At 43.6% G+C, this 13147-nt stretch overlaps 1 protein-coding gene across 1 annotated transcript in view; it reads right to left on the bottom strand.

Annotated features, from left to right (window-relative positions):
• Positions 1 to 3711: 3711 nt before the first annotated feature.
• LOC138297066 (zinc finger protein 883-like) overlaps positions 3712 to 13147 on the bottom strand; it is a 111330-nt gene continuing 101894 nt past the window's right edge. The window contains exon 4 of the mRNA XM_069236574.1: positions 3712 to 8342. Within this exon, the coding sequence (XP_069092675.1) occupies positions 7015 to 8342 (1328 nt within the window). The 3' untranslated portion in view covers positions 3712 to 7014. The remainder of the gene's footprint in view (positions 8343 to 13147) is intronic.

Below are 13147 nucleotides of genomic sequence, written 5' to 3'. Positions count from 1 at the left end.
TGACACACCCACCATACCCACAACACACACATAGACATCTACCCCACCCAACGTACCTGCAGACATCACCCCAGCAGACACACAGACATCCACCATGCCTGCAGACACTAATTGATCTGTCCCATTATGTCATTAAAGTCACCCCATAGAATTGTCGCTTCTTGAGCAGGGGCAGCTACCAGGTCACTCAAGAGTGTTAAGCGTAGTCTGGTGCTGTGCTGGGAGAATATAGACACTCAAAAGGTTGTAAACAGTGCCCTGCCTGACACCATCAAGAAGGACATATCGGCCATCGGTATCCTGTGTAACCTTAGTAACTGCCAGGGGTAGGGACTTGGGAAGATGGACAGCCACCGCTGTGGAGCCCCTAGTGTATTTTGTGTGAAACACCCTGTCCTACCCCTACCGGCAAGTAAGTGGCAATTTGTTTCAAGGCGATGTGTTTCCTGGAGGAATACTAATTTCGGGGAGAGGCCCTGAAGAAACTGGGATTTAGTTTTCGGCAATATCGGTCACCGTTGTGACGGAGTAACCTGTCCTCCGAGCTCTAAATCAGGCCTAAGTGTTTTAGCAATGCTAAAGAGAGAGACCTTGTTAAATGAATCCCAGACTTAAAGTAATTGAAAGGTATGCAGCTATTGAAGGCAAGCATGCTGATTTACTCTACAAGAAGTGAACAACATGGGTCAATCCTAACATTTCTAGAATGCTGGTAGTTTGTGACCTGCTCAGTTGTCCCTCATCTGCTGTACAGATATTGGAGTAACTAAAATCAGTGGTGTATGACCCATTTTAATCTACCTTTTATCATATGGATGCTCTGAAACTCAATGCTGAACATTTGAGATATTGTAGAGGCATTCGTTTTATGTTATAGCAGCACCTCTCACATTACGTTGTGGAGATAAAAACAGCCTTCTTTGTAATTTCTATCTGATCCAAAACACCCATTTCATTTTTGATAACTTTGCTCTGCTTATCTATTGTTTGATGAAGTTACACTCATATTTATAACATGTAGTGCTCCCAACAAGTGAATATAATGCGAAGTTGCATTTAGCAAGATGTATCATTGCGGAGACAACTATGGTGATTATAACATGTATGTATATACGTACATCTATATAGCAGAAATCTATCCAAAAAGGCAGAAAAGTTCTGGTCAGGGGCAAAGAAAGGAAAGCATACGGTCACCGACTGACAGGACTGGTAGCTGCTGGTTAGTAGTTTGTTATTGAATTGTGATGTGGTGCTCTTTAAAGAAGTGTTACTGACCGTTGGTGCATAGATAGAAAAGGACTTGAGCCTTGGTTTATCTTTTATACACGTTGTGCTTCTTGTGTGCTGTGATGGGGTCCTGGCTGCAGGATTGTAAGAGCCAACAGAGATAGTGCTCTTGTCCCCAAGATAAGAGGGGTACTACTGGCCATGATGCTTTGCTGGCCCATTACATCATCAAAACCAGTTGTATAATTTACAATGTTTGTAAATGATGAATCTTTTTTGATGATGTAATGGGCAGGCAAAGATAGCTAATAAAACTCACTCAGGATGGGGGTGGTGTGATCATATTACTTCATCTCCTGAATAAAACCATTAGTGCCTTGTAGGGTGCCCATTAATGGTTATGTCTTGCTGTCCCTTTGTGTCCTGTCTGACGAATCACAATAACTTGTATTTGCTTAGTAGATTTAATTTGTAAAGGTATTTCAATAAATACAGAAATCTGTGCAGTATTAAGCATTGTTTCAAAGTCAGTTATGAAGTTGTCTGATTACAGAGCAAAACAGCTACGTCATTATCATATTCAATGTCTTCATGTCATATCTAGACTGTATGAAGAAAATGTCAGACAGGTTCTTATAAAGAGAACGAAGGCTCCCACCATGTAATACAAATGTCATTGCATAGTTAAGTACAACATGTTACCGTTTTTGATCGGAACATAGTTTACATTTTAATTTTGCAGTACCCAAGCGATTTATAAGTTTCAGCTTTAACAACAAGATGCAGTACAGAGACAACCCTGTGTACAGGTAAGATAAATAAAAACCCTGCTTGATCCATTGTACAATTTGCACACTACAGTAATTGTTGAACAATTTCAGTTCTGTACAATATATAGCCCTTTTTGATGTGTTTAAATATTTAAAGTCGACACTTTCTCAATTGCTTTATAAACCTTCTTGCTTTCTCAAATTTGCTTTAAAACGCACCATGTGTTCATTCTTTTCCCCAAAATTCTTGCGGTGGGAGAACTCTCCTGTACCCTGCTTACGCCCCCACCCCCCTATAGCAGTCAGTCTCGCTCACGGCACAACGCATCACCAACGTTTACCCCCCACCACTTTCAAATGTCACTAGTCACCACTGTCTAATACCAAAGGGGCATAGAGATTACTCTGTTAAACATTAGGCCCACGGGGATGCAGAACAATTGGCTATGCTTCAATATGGATGAAACTGAAATCTCCCACCTGGCCCCAGTCAATCCAGCACCATCTCATCTATCCAGGTCTGCTGAACAAGGATAAAACAAACAACTAGGGTGTGTTTGCAACATTGAGCTATCATTTACCCCACAGATAAAAGGGTCACTACGACTGTATGCTAGCATCCTTGTCTGATGAAAAGAGGCCCTGCTCATGTTCCACTGCTACTGAAAATTGCCCTAATCCTTGCAGTGGTTTGCAACATCAAGGCTATATCCAGTACGTCCCTCTCAAAGCTCCTAAGAGTGCAAAGCTGTGCTGTATGCCTACTGTTCAGCCCGAAGTGTAAATACAATAGATATCACTACATCCCTAAAATACTAAACTACCTGTAAAAGACAGGGGACTCCACAACACTCAGACATGTACAAAGAGTGTTCCTATGTGTTTGCTCCACATTGACCAATCAGAAGCCTTAGGTCAGCCAACCAGTGCCTAATGCAGACCTGCCCATACAGACGCAAGAAATATTACAGTTGTTCCTTTCACCCCTTTGGTTCCTCACTGGAGAAGCCCTTACCTCTATATTGAGAAAGGAAAGTGACTAACTCAAATTCAGAAAATCTTTAAGAACCCACCCCTTAACCCAAGCATTTGGATGTTCACTCAAAACACGTCAGCCATCCTGAGCTTGATAATAAGTCTACCGGTTAGATGCCCAAGACTGACTTTATCTCCTCAATCAGGCCCTTGGTCCTCTGACACTTTAAGACTTTGTCATCTCTAAGGGACTCAATTGGCAATGGTTAATCTTGTTGCATACAATCCACTGGTTCGCCACATGGGGCACCTAATTCATGCACTAGATTGCCCTATCATGTTTTCCCTTCTCCAGATCACTCTGAAACCACCCACAGGTAGTTAGATGTGCTTTCCAATAACACAAATAAGAAAAATAATACACACCTACTGCTATACTAAACTAGGATGCGAAACTATGTTTTCCTAAAACCCCGGCACCTCAGCATGAAGAGGTTTTACAACACTAATAAAGACAGACATGATTGATTAAAACCAAAGCACATATGACAGTACCAGAAAAGTGATCAATGCCTTTGACACTGCTTGCAAAATAAAAACAAGGTACACTCTGTGGATGCTGAGAGTTTTTGACCAGGTGGCAATCAAGGGACTGAGAGATAAGGAGATCTATGTCCTTAATGGGTGGGTCGGATGACCGTAGCATAAAACACATTCGGTTTCTCAAAAAAAGAAGACATTCTTTGATGGTTTCCAGTGTCAGGCTCTTTATTCGGAATGAAAGTCTGATTGAGGCACTGATGTCTTAGTTGCAGCATTTGAGAATTAATTCTCTTTATTCTCAGAAGTGACAGTGAAAACAAATGTATCTATAAGAGAAATACACATACATTATCCATACCATATTAATCCATTTAAATAATTATTACACAAAGCATACTAAATACCTTGGGCTACCTACCGACACCACAATGATGCACTTCTTTGCAATGACATCAAACTTCTAGGTTATATCTTGGCATTAAAAGTCCGTAGTACAATATTCCTTTCTGCTTGGTTTGACTGATTAAGAGCAATGATTCTCAAACTCGTGGACCAAAGTTTCAGCAGTATCATCGGAATACTGTATTGGGGCCTTTTGTGTGAACAAATTAATCAAGACTAAATCATACCAAACTTAGCAATGCTGAAAAGTGCAGCAGTGCGGATGCAACGATGTCATACTTTCAAAAGAAAAATAGGCTAGGCAAAAAAAGTTTGAAAAAACCTACCTTGCACTGTATGTGTATGGTAAGTAAAAGACCAAAACAAGTCTAAAATAATCATCAACCTACCTAAGGAAACCATAATGGAAATACATGAGCACCTGGGCTATGGTTAATCTTTTATGTTTAGATTTCAAGTCTTCTTTAAATAACTATGGGTCTCGATTAGTGAGAAAAATGAGAGTGCAGTAATAGCTCTACATTTTATGCTGTACTGCACGTTTGTTTTCTTTGCTGGTAGTCGAGTTTCTTAAACTGTTTTCACCGTTTTACTGCTTCTTTTGCTTTTACTCTTCTCTCAATGTGAATTCCTCTAACGCATCTTCAACCATTTGAAAAACGTGTAACATCTGTTGATGTTAACGGCATTAGGTTTGTTATTCTCATATTAAAGTACATTCTGGCGTTTTAGGCCTTCTGATGTTATGAAGTATGCCTGTAAGCCTGACACTTGTGTGTGTTGAGAAGTTCAGGTGTTTGTCTCTTTTTGCTATCAAACAGGCAAGTCTTAGTGAGCACTGTGTTTTTTAAGTTTAGCAGATGTCCTTGGCCATTTTTCTTATTCTTGCATCTAATTAACTATATAATTGTGTGGCCAATTCAGGTCTCAACTAGGTTTAAACAAACAGGGATATAAAAATATTTTTCTAACATTTCTTTTTTGTGCTGGAGTTAATAGAGTGCTTTTATAACTAGTTTTCATCTTCTGCAGAATAATTTACAGTTTATATCTGTATGTTATAATGATATGTATATTTATATTTTCTGGGGTAGCGCTGTCCAATCCACCTTTCCCCAGCGTCTTTATTCTCTGTACATTCTTCGAGTGGATCTGTTCAGTTGAATTTCTACTAATTTAGTCAATGTCAGTCTTGTCCTGTGAAAACTAGAATGTACTACCTTTGAAGAGGCGTTTTGGTAACGGTTTCTCACACATACAACATTTACAACAGACTGACAATCTTTAGCTGTCATGTCAATTCATCCGATTGGAGGTAACTGATTTTAGAATGTAGGTGCAAGGCATATCATCTCATTTTCAAGGATTAATCCATGCAGTGATGAGATTGCAAACTACCATGGTTTTTCATGGCGGCTTATATTAGCTGGTCTTCCAAGTCTGCCTAGAACTCTGACATTTGCTCCAGGAGGAGTATATGTTTGTTTAAAACAACCTTACTAATCTGAGAATTCAGAACAAATTACAGTAGAATTCAAGTGTAGTACATACGCATGCTCACTTTCCACTAAGTAGAAATTCAAAATATGTAAATTTGGAGCTAATGTGCGTTTGCATTTCTGACTATTTTTGTTTCTACAAAATGAAAATATTCTCCATTTGAAAGAAACTATATGCTGACATGCCCATACATATTAAATAATTATTAAATACTGAAATTAAACATTTATGTACATTTCCAGGGTGGACAACTGCCTGCAAAAACTTTATATGTTAATTTCCACTTTTCTGACTATAAGGAATCACGAACACCATCCACAAGGCTAAAGTTCAACCATTCCTAATCTGTACCTAAACTGGACTAAGATGGAATTTGATGCTTATGTTAAGAGACTTGATTGAGTATCAGTTCTTTATTTTCAAGCGTACTGTTTTTCATTTTCCTATATTAGAGATTTGATTTATGTTAATACAATAGAGTACTTTAGGTGCAGTGTTTCATCATATTTATCTCTGGTTGACTTCAGAGTATCTTGTGATCGACTACATAACCCAATTAATCTCCTTAAAAATAATTCAAGTTCTATTTGCACAGTAGATGGGATTTGGCAGCCATTCTCATTTAGTGTTATGGTTACATTTGCCAACCTTATTGTAACATACCAAACACTTCTCCATATTCACCTGCTCAGTATCTTCATTGCAGACACGTTTTTAAATAATAACTTTGTACCCATTGTTGCAAAAGGTTGTGCATGCTTTTCGGTTACTGCATTACTAGGATTGCAGATATTAGGTTTATAGTGTTTAGCTGATTCTGTATTTCTCTTTCACAGTGCCCACAGATTGGAACAAAATCAGTTTTGCACCAGTGGTTGTTCTTTTCTGTTACGCTACATCATGTAATATGTCTACATGTAAATGATGTCTCCGATGGCATAACCTATATTGTTGATTGTGATCCTGAGCCTTTGCTCTACATTACTGTTCTCCTTTGCCATTTATAATAGACTTTTATCTTCTTTTCCATTGTACCAAGTTCTTTATTTACTGCTGTCAACACCCCATTGTGTCTTGCTGAAAAAAGTTATAATACACACTACTAAACTGAAGAGTTTTGATCATACACATAGAAGCGGAGACAGTCTCTCATTATTCTGAATTTGTTGGTGATGCCATTAAATATCCAAAGTATTAAACAGGATTACCATGGTCATTACTTGTCTACGTCTAACACTACACCAGATTACATTTTTGCAAATGTACTTTAAAAGCAAGGAATGCCGTTGCTGAATTAAGGTATAATGTTCTGCCTGGAAGTACAAGTCTTTTTTTTTTTTTTTAGCTTCCCATGTCCAATGCAGTCTTTGGCCTTGCAGCTGTTGTAAATGTGGGCTTTCATCCATTGGATACTGCAGCAGGATTTTCAACAGTTTAAAAAGGACTAACACCACAGCAATTATGCTATAGATTTTTGAAGAGCTGGCACGGTTAACCCATCATACCAATCCCACAGCCGAAATTGTGGGTGATCACATTTTTGTTTTGGATGCTGCACAGGAGTAAAACGGCTTTTCTTGAGAAACAGCTTTTCAAACTACACAGTTGGTGTGAAGGTAATCAGCTCAGACTTTATTAATATATTTTCCACTTTACATTGGTTATCAGTCACCTCTCCATTTGGGTCCAAATGAACAGTCTTGGGTTTAGTTTCTGTCAGAATAAGTGACTCAAAGCTGGGTTGCTTTCTTTCTCTCATGTGTATAAGCTGATGTTTCTTTAGTGTAGATGACTGATTAAAAGCCTTCCCACATTCGTTACACACATGAGGTTTAAAACCTGTGTGTATTCGTTGGTGCCTAACTAAAGTTGTAGAGTCTCGAAAACATTTTCCACATTCATTACAAGAGTATGGCTTAACTCCTGTGTGGGATCTTTGGTGCGAAACTAATGCTGATGAAGCCCGGTAGCACTTTCCACATTCTTTGCATTCATACGGTTTAGCACCTGTGTGAGTTCTCTGATGACCAATTAATGCTGATGACCGGCTGAAGCACTTCCCACAATCTTTACATGTAAATGATTTAATTCCTGTATGTAGTTGCTGGTGTCTGATACATGCTGACAACCAGGTAAATGACTTTCCACAATCACTACATGCAAAAGGTTTGAATCCTGTGTGCATTCTCTGGTGAGTGATTAATGCTGAGGGCTGGAAGAAACACTTTCCACATTCATTGCATGCGTGAGGTTTAATTCCTGTGTGAATTCTCTGATGCCTTATTAATGAAGAGGAGTCTCTAAAACACTTTCCACATTTACTGCATGCGTATGGTTTAATTCCTGCATGTGACCGTTTGTGTGAATTTAACGATGCTGAGTGCTTGAAACGCTTTCCGCATTCACTACATACATATGGACTCTCCCCGGTGTGTGTTTGCTTGTGCCTGTTTAATGTTGAAGCCATACTGAAACATTTTCCACATTCACTACATGCGTATGGCTTTTCCCCGGAGTGTAGCTGTCTGTGTCTGGATAATGAGGATGCTAGATAGAAACACTTTCCACATTCACTGCAGGCATATGGTTTAATCCCAGAGTGCATTCTCAGATGTATAACAAATTTATAGTGCATACTAAAACCTTTCCCGCATTCAGCACATGAGAATCTTGGCTCTGCTGCAGTGTGTGTTTTCTGTCTTTCAGTAGGGGTTTTGAGTTTGCTGACATCACTCTCATGATCAGTGGCTTGAATTCTTCTACTTCGTGCTGGATTTCTTTTCTTTTTTTGTGATTTGTTTGAACTTTTATCTGCTTCTCTGTTCCAAGAATTATTACAAATTAGCTCTTTGACCCCCATTGGCAACGGTTCCTGTGATTTGGAAGTTTGCACTTTGAGCTTATATGACTGACTGCGTCTACCACCTGTTGATTGGAAGTGAATAAACACATTTTAGATGATTGATATGATCAACTGTCCAGGCATTATTATTATTATTTATATATCACAAGACGCATTACTTTGAATAGTAAAAACAAAAAACAGAATTAGCATCCTTTAAGAATGCACAAGAATTTACTAAACTCACACTCTATACATGATAACAACCTTACATCTTCTATCCTGTAACCTGCCACAAAAAAACAGAATATAGCATAAAGCACTTAAAACAGACATTAATACTAACATTATGTGCTAAGTTTTCCCTATCAACTCCATATAATTACTTTTGTCTATTCATCTACCCAAATGAGATTGGCATAAATGTTGTTGATAACAGTAAGGAAAAGGCTGAGATTACATCGCTGGAATTCAGTCTTGTGACACTAAGGTTTATAGCTGGAATTATGATCGTCTAATATTATTGTGAAAAAGAGAGTGGTCCGATACAAAGGAACACCTATTTTAAAGAGGCCAATATCATCAAATGTGCACCATGCGCACAAGGCACTATGACCTGTTTACTACAGAGCTCCGACTGCTACTGCTGAAGGGATGAAAGTGCCCATTCTTCTACAGTGAATGTTTCAAGATACTTTCACATGAGGTCCATTTGAGTGCTGGTGTCGCCACATTTGGGCTGGGGGAGTTGGCAAGAGGTAATTCCCTATCCATTGTGCACGGTTCTGTTATACAACAAACTGAATATCTGTTTTCAAACGGGAGGTGCATGAAGTATATTACACGACCCACAACAGAGTGCCTTTTCAAAGGAGATATAGGGGGTCATTCTGACCTCGGCGGTAAAAGGCGCTTACCGCCGGTCAGAAGACCGCCATAACACCGCCGCGGTCGCGGTAAACCGCCACGGTCATTCTGACCCGCAACTGGCAAACCGCCAAAAACCCGACAACAACAAAAGTCCGCCACACCAAAGGCCAGCGAAAAACTGGCGATGACCAAACCTCCACCGTCACGCCAACAGAAATACGCCCATACTATTCCGACCCACAAATCCCCGCAGCGGTCTTTCAACCGCGGTATTCCATTGGCGGTACACACCGCCGCGCTCAAAATACACACACCTATACAAAACACAGCCACATTGGACAAATCAAAATACACACACCTGAGACACATACACACACCACTCCCACACACCCAATACAATATAAAACACACACCCACATCACCCACAAACCCTTACGACCACAATTGCGACTGAACGCCAGAGCGAGACAGCACAGAATAGAGTACACCATCACACAGAGGCAAATCACAACATCACCCACACAATATCCACGCACAAAACACCATACACCACCACACTCTACAACACATACACCACCCCTCACCTCATCCACACCACCCCATGGCACCCCAAAGACACCCCAGGTTTTCGGACGCAGAACTCAGGGTCATGGTGGAGGAAATAGTTCGGGTAGAGCCCCAGCTCTTCGGGACACAGGTGCAGCACACCACCATTGCCAGGAAGATGGCAAAGAATAGAGGACAGGGTCAACGCTGTGGGACAGCATCCACGAAATCGGGACGACATCATGAAGCGGTGGAACGACCTACGGGGGAAGGTGCGTTCCATGGTATCAAGGCACAACATTGCGGTGCAGAAGACTGGCGGCGGACCCCCACCTACTCCCCCAGAATTTACAGCATGGGAGGAGCAAGTCTTGCACATCCTGCATCCTGAGGGCCTCGCAGGAGTAGCTGGAGGAATGGACTCTGGTAAGTCAAATCTTCACTACTTCATTCCCCCCACCCCACCTGCATGCCAAATCATACCCCCACCCTCACCCCCACCCCCATCACACCAACTCCTTGCAAATGGCTCACCATCACAACCCACCCATCCCAACACCCAGCCCTGCATGCGTCCACAAAGCATGGACACCCATCAACAAAGCATGCCCACTGCACATACCCATCTCCCCCACAAGCCACCGTCACAACAGCCCCAACAAGGGAATGCCAGCACTGGGGTCCACGGCCACCCACCCATTGCACACTATGGCACACACAGAAGCAATAACCATACTCTTATACCCCTGCAGGACCCGAACGCCACCACACCGCCCAGGAGGGTCCAGAAATGTCCATCCCACCCCCAGAGGAGGCCCCCAGTGATGACAGCAGCTCTGTCTCCCTGGACCCAGATGACCAGCCCGGCCCATCGGGGACCTCGGGACAGTCGGTTCCCCTCACACAGCCACAGGCCACTGCAGACCTACCCCCCTCTGGCAACACCAGCACAGCTCCCACCCAGCGGGCCCATGCCTCTGTCTCCAGGACACGTCAATCAGCGGTGTGTCCACCCCTACAGGGCACCCAGGTTGACCCACCACCCCAACAACAGCAGGGACCTGGGGGCAGTGGTAGTGGGCACACGGTTCAGGGGACAGAGGCCCAGGGAAACAGGGGAACTGGGAGGGCTGCTGTGCAACAGGGGGGGGACAGGCCCAGGGAGCCCACTCTCCACGAGGCCCTCTCCTCCATCATGGGAGCATACCACCGCTCCCAGGAGACAATGGCTACGGTACTGGCCAGGTTCCAGGAGATCCAGGTACTGCAGGAGGAACAGTACATGGGGTTCAGGGAAGAACTCCGAGCCATTAGTTCCGCAATGGGGACCATTGTCGTGGCTCTTACCCAGATTGTCACCACATTGCGGGACCATGTGGCACCACAAAGGGCCCCTGTCACTAGCATGGACCAGGAACAGCCTACCACCTCCGCCGGCGCTAGTGGACAGGAGGCCCCCACACAACAACAGGCCACCAGAACCCCACCTCCTGCAGAAGAAGAACCACCCCGCAAGCGGTACCTGAGATCTAGAAAGAAGACAGAGTAGGATGCCAAGACCCCCGCCAGCAAAGGATACCCCTGATGTCATCCCACTGTCCCACATTGTCACCCTGTCCAACCTTGAACTGCCCCTGCTCCATCCTTCCACAGGCATATGGACAATGCACCCGTGAGACTGAAAAGCTGGACTCTGCCATGGACATTACTCCACCATCACCGATTTTCAACCATGTCCCTAAATTTAGCACTTAAATAAAATCACTTATTGCACTAAAATAATCTGGAGTCTGCTTGTATTTTGAACAAATGTATTAGACATAACGGTGCCAAAATGATCAGTTACATTGTGATGACAACATACCACTGTCACACAGCTGTAGTCCATGGGCAAACAAAGCAGAGGTCACGCAGTGGGGCCCACATCTCTGAAAACGGAAGGGAAAGTCACAACTCAGTTAACATAAACTGGGGGGAAACTCAGACAGTAGAGAGGCAGGAGACTGTATGTACATGTAAAATGGCGGTGTTGATTCGTACCTGTGTGTTATTGAAAATACTGTTGTATCACTGTGTCCCTGTTGTCTGTGTCGTCCCCGTCGTCTTCCTCCTCTTCACTCTCTACAGGCTCCACAGCTGCCACACCACCACCCTCTGGACCATCCTCCTGCAGGAAAGGCACCTGGCGTCGCAAAGCCAGGTTGTGAAGCATACAGCAGGCCACGATGATCTGGCACACCTTCTTCGGTGAGTACATTAGGGATCCACCACCTGTCATATGCATGCACCTAAACCTGGCCTTCAGGAGGCCGAAGGTTCGCTCGATCACCCTGCTAGTCCGCCCATGGGCCTCATTGTACCGTTCCTCTGCCCTGGTCCGGGGATTCCTCACTGGGGTCAGTAGCCACGACAGGTTGGGGTAACCAGAGTCACCAATTAGCCACACACGGTGTCTCTGTAGCTGTTCCATCACATAAGGGATGCTGCTATTTCGCATGATGTACGCGTCATGCACTGACCCAGGGAACTTGGCATTTACATGGGAGATGTACTGGTCAGCCAAACAGACCACCTGGACATTCATAGAATGATAACTTTTTCTGTTCCTGTACACCTGTTCACTTTCACTGGGGGGAACCAAAGCCACATGGGTCCCATCAATGGCACCAATGATGTTGGGAATAAGTCCAAGGGCATAGAAATCACCCTTCACTGTAGCCAAATCGCCCACCTCAGGGAAAACAATGTAGCTCCGCATGTATTTCATCAGGGCAGACAACACTCTGGACAAAACCTTAGAAAACATAGGCTGGGACATCCCTGAGGAAATGGCCACTGTTGTTTGGAATGATCCACTTGCCAAAAAATGGAGTACTGACAGAACCTGCACTAGAGGGGGAATCCCTGTGGGTTGGCGAATGGGTGACATCAGGTCTGGCTCCAGCTAGGCACACAGTTCCTGTATAGTGGCTCGGTCAAGTCTGTATGTCAGTATGACATGTCTTTCTTCCATTGTCGACAGGTCCACCAGCGGTCTGTACACAGGAACATTCCTCCATCTCCTCGCAAGACCCAGCGGACGGTGCCTAGGAAGGACAACTGGAACACAGAGTCAAGCAAACCACAGGTACGTTCCCACAGCTTGCACAGTACACGATTCGCTATGCATTGAATGGCTTGTATGAGTGGCAATGCAAGGCCTAGGCCTGTGTGACGCAGTAGAAATTAAGCCATGTGGGCCCTTGAAATGGCGGCTGCCTGAGCTGTGAAGTGTGACAATGGGATGTGAGGTCAATGCGCTGGCGTGGCACACCGTGGCGGTAGGCGGTCGAAGACCGCGGCGCAAAGCCGCATTGGTTAACATTGAACCCTATGGGTTTCAGGAGCCAATGACGAAGTGCGCCGGCGGTCGCCGTACGCACCGCCGCAGGCGTGACCGCCATTTTCTCTCAGCTTAATCACTCGAGACCTG

The sequence above is a fragment of the Pleurodeles waltl genome, chromosome 5 (assembly GCF_031143425.1).
Source record: "Pleurodeles waltl isolate 20211129_DDA chromosome 5, aPleWal1.hap1.20221129, whole genome shotgun sequence".
Classification (NCBI taxonomy): domain Eukaryota; kingdom Metazoa; phylum Chordata; class Amphibia; order Caudata; family Salamandridae; genus Pleurodeles; species Pleurodeles waltl.
This window is presented reverse-complemented; position numbering and strand designations above follow the sequence as displayed.